This window comes from Cottoperca gobio, chromosome 9, assembly GCF_900634415.1.
Source record: "Cottoperca gobio chromosome 9, fCotGob3.1, whole genome shotgun sequence".
Lineage (NCBI taxonomy): Eukaryota > Metazoa > Chordata > Actinopteri > Perciformes > Bovichtidae > Cottoperca > Cottoperca gobio.
This window is the reverse complement of record NC_041363.1, coordinates 28,882,706-28,891,246: the sequence shown is the minus strand read 5'-3', so window position 1 is coordinate 28,891,246 and position 8,541 is coordinate 28,882,706. Positions and strand designations below refer to the sequence as shown.

The 8,541-nt window shown below is 41.6% G+C and overlaps 1 protein-coding gene across 1 annotated transcript; it reads right to left on the bottom strand.

Moving 5' to 3' along the window:
- Window positions 1-1,479: 1,479 nt before the first annotated feature.
- LOC115012932 (Golgi-associated plant pathogenesis-related protein 1-like) lies at window positions 1,480-8,283 on the bottom strand. The gene is made up of 5 exons (XM_029438791.1): window positions 8,268-8,283; window positions 3,262-3,468; window positions 2,705-2,782; window positions 2,221-2,367; window positions 1,480-1,562 (listed from the first exon to the last, which is right to left on the bottom strand). Exons 1-5 carry the CDS (start codon window positions 8,281-8,283, stop codon window positions 1,480-1,482), a joined length of 531 nt encoding a protein of 176 aa, XP_029294651.1.
- Window positions 8,284-8,541: the final 258 nt, after the last annotated feature.

Genomic DNA, 8,541 nt, shown 5'->3' with positions numbered 1-8,541 from the left:
GGTGTGTATTAATTGACAAGTTTACAGCAAAGTGTTTAATTCTACAGTGCTGTTGCAGTGACTTCTAAGTGCTGTAAAATAAGGATACAACCATGTCGACCTACAATGCCTTTCCTCTGAATAAGCCAATAGCTTAACAATGTTTTTAGGGCCGTCAGAGCTGCATCCCATCAGTCATCACAGCTTCATGCACACCTTGTAATTATGAAGACGAGCCATCATTCATTGCATCCAACATTATGCTTCTATATATTGAAACATGCAAGAGATAACATTTATTTCCCTTACAGTCATGTTGACAATGGGATATTATTTGTAAAAATCTTAAAAAGGTTAAAAGGTTTAAAGGTTACTTGCCAATTTAAAAGATACTCATCTGTGGAGGTCCTATACAAGGTGTGTATGTCAAGCAATTGCTTGTTTATTTGTTATTTTCCAAAACAGAGAACTTAATTCATGCTATAAATTTTCCAACAACATTTGAATGTATTCGTGCTGAATCATGTCATGAACGGGGACAGATCTGCGAAACATCTGAGGACGCCACAGACTGTGGATGCTTTTAAAACAGGTCTAAAAACACATCTTTTTAACAGAGCATTTTGCTGGACTTTAACCATTTTAAAGTGTTATCTTGTCTGTCTATCAAATATTTTTATTTTATTCTTTTTAAATGTATATTTTGCTCATCGTTTTTACTCTGTAGCACTTTGAGTTTTGTTTACGCAAATGAAAAGTGCGCTTATAAATAAAATGTATCATTATTATTATTATTATTATTACAGATCATGTATCATCATACATTTCCAAAATATGAAAGTGTATAAATGCCTCTTTTTCAAAACATACAGCGAAATGTACAGAAGTTGGGTGAGCATTCCTATGGAAGCCCAGTATGACCAGTGTACATGTTTGATCCATCATCAGGCTGTGTTGCTATTAATCTACTGAGCCTTCTGACACGTGACGCCATTCTCTAATGCTGACCTACTTTACCTTTAAACTGCCTTTAACTCATATTCTCACACAAAAAAGAGGGTGCTAACACCAAGTCCCAAGATGGCATGGCAGTTATTCTTAATTCCAAGAATAAGAGCAAATTTACATCATCCTTAGAATGTATACAGTGTGAGAGAGCCCTCATGCCTGAAGCATCTGCATTTTCACAATTATTTACTCAGGTCTTTCCTTTAATCTGTCACTTGTCTATTGATCTATTGAAATGCAGGGAATCAGTGACATTTGGTGGATAATAATGTGCATAGCTCAGCGATAATTGCATTAATGCTATGGGGGAGATTGTCATACTCTGTAATGCATGAACTGATTTACTTTATATTGAACCTCAACACAATTAAAAACATTTTGAATTAAGACAATTTTATACGACAACGTGTTTTATTTGATGTGGTTTCCTTTTTTACAACATGGAACATTTAGCAACTGTGTGTTGGAAGTTGCAAGAATGGTCAAGGTCATCTACAGCAGTGTGCAAGTTTTGCTTGGGCTCACTCCACCTCCCTTGCTGGAGGTGCTCCCGGCTCCACTCACCTCTCTGCCAGCTGTAAAATGCACAGCCTTTACGCTGGAAAATGACAATAAATGTTGGTGAGGCATGCAAATGTTTAACTGATTAAACGTAAACATGAGAAGCCATTACTGCAGGAAAAATGTTGACTTTTCTTAAAACCTGCCTGGGATAAGAATGAGCAACATCCAGCTAGCTGACTGAGAGAGCTGCATGAAAGGAAACATCAGTCCGGTTGAGACTGAAACATCTGCCTTACATACAGTGAGCAGAAGATATTCAGCTTACTGTTGTGGCATCAGGTTTATTTTAAGAACCAACAGAAACTGGTCACTTATGAAAAAAGTTTTTGCTATGTGAAAAGTACAAAAACATTGTAAGTGAACCACAAATACAAGCTTACAACACATTCTTTGATAACTCTAACTTTGATACAATGAAGTTGAGTGCATTTACATATCACTTATGGACCATGAGAATGAGCAGCACAATGCCTTGTATCAAGGTATCAAAGTAAAAAGTAATCTTTATGCTTGCCCCTGTCAGAGTGTACGCTTTAATGTATATATTGTTGTATTTTTATTTAAATTGGACGCTTGTAGAGTTGACGTCTGGTGCCTTGTGAGCTAATGTGTTAAATCTGCACACCCTACACAGACAACACTATAAGCAACATTGTGCTGGTATGTTACCTGAGAGAACGTTTGTCTCGAAGTATCCTGGCATGTTCACGTTGCCAGCTGGCCGGTACTGCCCAACCACAAAGACCTTGTTGCCATCGGTGGCCATACCCACGCCCAGTTCATTGCTGTTTTTCCACACCACCTGAGTAAAATGACCTGCAGGGGGAAACACAACAGTGTCAGGTCAAAGTGTGGTGCCAGGTGTCTTACTTAAAAAAGGAGACGCTATCTTCCAATGTTGTATTACATGCATATCTACAAAGGGTGGATATAAACCTTGATCATTTTCCGCACTTAACATAACAAATTATTACAAAGCAAAAAAACAAAATAGTAACTTCCTTTATTCTTATTGCTTTATCTTCAAGTGATACATATTCTAGGGATGCAGATATAGATGTATTTAACATTACCTTTATTTTACTGATCTGCTCATTTAAAATCTATCTCTATTTATGGATTGATGGAACTCGTCAGGTGTGTTGGGTTTTACCAGTCTTGCTGTTGTATCCGGGGGTGCTCCAGTTGTATTCCTTGATCTCACTGTACCACGAATCTACAGCTTCTTTCCCTAAAATATGAAAAAGATACATAATAACATAATATGAAGTTTTGAATTGGTAGCTGAAGTTTGAATTGTATAGCCTAAACAGAGCTGCTCTGGAAGCAGATATTATCTCATTGTTTGATTTAAATCCCAAAGTCAGAGCAACCAGCCAGCCAACCAGTAAACTGCAAGTAATGCGAGTAATAAACTCAGAAATGTCTTAAAGTAGCCGCCGTTAGCCGCCATGAGCTACTGTTCCTACCAGAACAAATAAGGCTGAAGCAGTAAAACATCTGAGTGTATTGGCTACATTGGCAAGAGTGTGTTTTTGCCTTATTAATGGTGGTATTCCTGCTTTTAAAAGTTACAGTCTTACCTTAGCAGGTGGACAAATAAATCAATCAGCTTGAAATTAAGGAATGAATGTGGTTTGTACATTTAGATTGAATAACTAGGCACACGTTGAAAAGGAGGAAAAATAAATGGGCATGTTCTATAATCACCTGTCAGATTAATGGTTGATGAGCTCCACATATTGTAGATGTTCTCTCCATCCTGACTGCCACTGTGTTTCATGGTGCTTGTTGCCAGGTGATCTGCCCATTTCTGAGCTGAAGCAGACATCTCACTGTTAAGGGTCATTAGTGGCGCGCTGTGCTTCGTCCTGTAGGTGTTATGGGCTTTCAGGAACTCCTGCTGAAAGCATGCATCTGTAGAATGAGAAGACATCATCAATCGATGATCTCTTAGTACCTAGAGAAACAAGGCTTGTGCAATTACTGAGAATGGTATTTTTCAAACATTGCGGATGTAGACAGGATGAATCCTGCCCTGTGATAATACACAATGAAAAAAAGCCTTGTGTGTTCTTGTTGAGGAAAAATGATTTCTAAGCAAACAATGCACAAACCTGTCATTGTGTTTGTGGTTATGAAAGCTGAAATGAATTAAGAACAGAGTTAAACATTATCTACAAAAATACACTCCAACAAATTGGAAAATAATAAAAGAATCAGTCAAGCTTTCATCTATATTGCCAGTAACACATGCTCTCCTTTGACTGCAGGGATCTCCAGCACCTACCTGGTTCCAGGTCTGGAAGGATGTCCTATAAGGATGCAGTTCCTTTCGCTGTCTTGAAGCAGGTATTTATATACATGAGCCGGGCCTCTCCCCCTCGTCTATAGGTAGGAGGAGACAGACACCCAGCCCTTGCCTTAATTATTTTTGACAGTAATCCTTTTAGAAAATGACTCATCGTGTACATTTGTTGGTGTTGGCAGGATATTCTGCATTCAGGCATATTAGACTGCAGGGACAAATATTTTTCTTTAGTTGAAGCTTGAAGCTTGAAGCTTGAAGCTTGAAGCTTGTGCTAATAGGTGTTTTTCTGGTTCCTTGGTAATTCTTTAATTAGGTTTTGCTCTTATGACCATTATCCACCGATAATTACCAGGTGCACTGCTCAGTGTGGGTTACCATCCTGGATATAGGTAAGCGTATTTTAACCACAAACAATTAATAAGGCAATTAATAAGCAGCAGACATACGTTTTGCCAAAACAAAATGTGAACGGAGGTGAGGTGAGTGAAGGCATGTTGTTGCTGTCAAACAGGTAGTGGTAACCTCCCCTGCAGTAAAGGACGGATTCCTTCCTGACATCAGACACCAATCATCCACAGTTAACAAGTTGAGGCCTGAATGACACAGACAAACAGAGGACTTCAAACGTACATGGATCTCATTAGCTCACTATAAAACACTGTACTCCTCAAACCCATGCTTATGTTTACCACAAATCCAGCAAATGTCGTCCTAATCATAGTAACATGACGAGACGCTCGCCCACTCTGAATATCACAACATCAGTGTTTCTCAACATATCTTCAGCTCACAAGAAGTAAAGCTGTTATGTAATTATGGTTTTGTGTTGTAAGTTTGCCCTCAGGCTGTGCTAGGACTAACATTAGTGTCATCCAACATCGCACGCATACAGTATATACAGTATATACAGTAAATTATTTGGTTATTGAAGAATTATTTGATGACATTTTTGACAACGATTCTACGTTTTCTTTTCTCCATTATCCAATGTAGGCAGTATAGTGGATTGTAGAATATATGTTCTGTTGTTAAAGGTGAAACCTGTCTTTTAGACCCGATTCCAACTAAACTGTTTAAAGAAGTTTTACCCTTAATTAACACCTCGTTATTAAATATGATCAACCTGTCTCTATTATCTGACTACGTACCACAATCCTTTAAAGTAGCTGTAATAAAACCACTTCTAGGCCGATATCTAACCTTCCCTTTCTCTCTGAGATCCTTGAGAAAGCGTGATCTTTTACATAATAATAGTTTATTTGAGGTTTTTCAATCTGGATTTAGAGTTCATCATAGCACAGAGACGGCACTGGTGAAAGTTACCAATGACCTTCTATTGGCATCAGACAAAGGACTTGTCTCTGTTCTTGTCTTGTTAGACCTCAGTGCTGCCTTCGACACTGTTGATCAGGACATTCTACTACAGAGACAGTAAGTCAGTCTTGGAGTTCCGCACGGTTCTGTACTTGGACCGATTCTATGCTTCCTTTGGGCAATATTATAAGGAACCACTCTATAAACTTTCATTGTTATGCGGATGATACCCAATTATATCTATCAATTAAACCCAGTGGCGGGCCGTGCATTTCACACCTAGGCCTTCAGTGAGGTCCTACACAGTCCTACTTGAATTATTCCACCTCTTAATACCATCATTATGACGCCATGGCTCTAGAAACTATACATTTAGACAGAAACGCAGTATAACCGGGCGTTGCATCGCCCTAACAACAGAGTCATATTAATATTTACGAAACATTTAGTTGTAAATAGCAGGCATTCCCAGCAGTACAATGTGCAGTGCCTCTCGGAGGCTGTGAGCCGGGGGTACCGCTCGTAGTTAGTGATTTGAAAGTGGCGGACAAACCATTTTCCCAGCTGTGATAGGCTCGCTAGCGTCGGGGTTGGCCGTTCTCTTCTCACGATGTCTATCTTTTCTTGAAAAGTTCGTCTTGAAAATGGAATGCAATTATATCTGCGACCAAATTGATCTCTTCTCCTCCTTCAGACATTGTGGGTTGAAAAAAAACAGCTTGTAGAAATCTACACAAATTAGCTCATTCAAAGTTTGCTAGCTCTGCATAGCTCTGCCTCTCAATAGTGTGTATCCAATCAAAAAACGTGGACGTGCTGACGTTATTGTACGCCTGCTAGCTGGCCCCAGTATCCCCAACTTGAAATCTGATTGGTTAACGCCACAGTTTTGTCTTCGTTCACTTTAAGCGACAGGCACCCGCACTGTTGATTCTGAAGGCCTAAGGGCAGATTTCTTGGACCCTGGCAACACATTATGGCTGAAATATGATTGGAAAAAACTTTAACATAAAGGCCAGACCTCCAAATCTCGATCTGAGGCTGGAAGCAGCGCAACCAAGAGGAAAGCTATGAAATGAAAAGAATAGACTATGGGGAATAATTTAATACATATTTGTGGAAAAAATATATAAATATTAAATGTATATTCTGATGACGTTTAGGCCCACCACTGTTTAAACCAGATGAAACCAATCAATTGGCTAAACTTCAAGCATGCCTTAAGGACATAAAAACTTGGATGTCTAGCAACTTTTTGATGTTAAACACAGACAAAACTGAAGTTATTACACTTGGCCCTAAACGCCTCTGAAACGCATTTTCTAATGACATAGAAGCTCTGGATGGCATTAATTTGGCCTCCAGCACCATCGTAAGGAATCTTGGCGTTATTTTTGATCAGGATCTGTCTTTTAATTCCCACATAAAACAAATCTCAAGGACTGCCTTCTTTCATCTACGTAACATTTCAAAAATAAGACACATCCTGTCTCAAAATGATGCAGAAAAACTAGTCCATGCATTTGTTACTTCAAGGCTGGATTACTGCAACCCAAAATGCAGCGCCACGTGTATTGACAAGAACTAGGAAATGGGATCATATTACTCCTGTATAAGCTGCTCTGCACTGTAAAATACAGAATATAATTCAAAATCCTTCTCCTGATTTACAAAGCAATTAATGGTCAGGCTCCAGCATATCTTAAAGATCTCATAGTATCTTATAAACCAACTAGAGCATTACGCTCCCAGACTGCAGGGTTACTTGTAGTTCCTAGAGTCTCCAAGAGTACAATGGGAGCCAGAGCCTTCAGCTATCAAGCTCCTCTCCAGTGGAACCAGCTTCCAGTTTGTGTTCGGGAGGCAGACACACTCTCCACATTTAAGAGCAGGTTAAAGACTTTCCTTTTTGATAAAGCTTATAGTTATGGCTGGCTCAGGTTTGCCTTGGATCAGCCCCTAGTTATGCTGCTATAGGCTTAGTCTGCCGGGGTACACCTCCCTGCACTTCTCTTGCTCTCTCCTCCCCTCCCTCTCTCTTTTTCATCCATCCATCCATCGTCTACCACTTATCCGGGATCGGGTCGCGGGGGCAGCAGCTCCACTAAGGAACCCCAATCTTCCCTTCTCCGGGCCACATCTTCCAGCTACGACTGGGGGATCCTGGGGCGTTCCCAGGCCAGTGAGGAGATATAATCTCTCCACCGAGTCCTGGGTCTTCCCCGGGGTCTCCTCCCAGCTGGACGTGCCTGGAACACCTCCCTAGGGAGGCGCCCAGGTGGCATCCTTACTAAATGCCCGAACCACCTGAACTGGCTCCTTTCAACGTAAAGGAGCAGCGGCTCTACTCCGACTCTCTCACGGATGGATGAGCTTCTCACCCTATCTCTAAGGGAGACGCCAGCCACCCATCTGAGAAAACCCATTTTGGCTGCTTGTACCCGTGATCTCGTTCTTTCGGTCATGACCCAGCCTTCATGACCATAGGTGAGGGTAGGAACGAAGATCGACCGGTATATTGAGAGCTTTGCCTTCTGGCTCAGCTCTCTTTTCTTCACAATGGTGGGGTAAAGTGACTGTAATACCGCCCCCGCTGCTCCGATTCTCCGGCCAATCTCAACAAGACCCCAAGGTACTTGAACTCCTTCACTTGGGGTAATGGCTCATTCCCTACCCGGAGTAGGCAAACCACCGGTTTCCTGCTGAGAGCCATGGCCTCAGATTTTGAGGTGCTGATCCTCATCCCAACCGCTTCACACTCGGCTGCGAACCGATCCAGTGACTGTTGAAGGTCACAGACCGATGATGCCATGAGGACCACATCATCTGCAAAGAGCAGTGATGAGATCCTCAGGTCACCGAACTGCAACCCCTCTCCGCCACGACTACGCCTCGATTTCCTATCCATGAAAATCATGAACAGGATTGGTGATAAAGCGCAGCCCTGGCGGAGGCCAACATTCACTGGAAACGAGTCCGACTTACTGCCGAGTATCCGGACACAACTCTCGCTTTGGGCGTACAGGGATTGGATGGCCCTCAAAAGTGACCCCCTCACCCCATACTCCCGCAGCACCTCCCACAGTATCACCCAGGGTCCCGGTCATACGTCTTCTCCAGATCCACAAAACACATGTAGACAGGATGGGCGTACTCCCAGGCCCCCTCCAGGATCCTTGCGAGAGTAAAGAGTTGGTCCGTTGTTCCACGACCAGGACGGAATCCGCATTGTTCCTCTTCAATCAGAGGTTCTCTTCTTCTCCCTCTCTATCTGTATGCATTTATGTAAATGTATGTACTTACACAGCATCCGCGGCATCATCCCCGGAGTTTCTGTGTCTCTGTGGCAGGTTGCCACTGATAAA

Excerpts from the sequence above, each read along its gene's own strand:
- LOC115012932 (XM_029438791.1), bottom strand. Across the intron at positions 2,783-3,261 it reads ATCAACCATTAATCTGACAG|GGAAAGAAGCTGTAGATTCG; the intron begins GTGATTATAGAA and ends TTCATATTTTAG. Across the intron at positions 2,368-2,704 it reads CGGATACAACAGCAAGACTG|GTCATTTTACTCAGGTGGTG; the intron begins GTAAAACCCAAC and ends TTCCCCCTGCAG.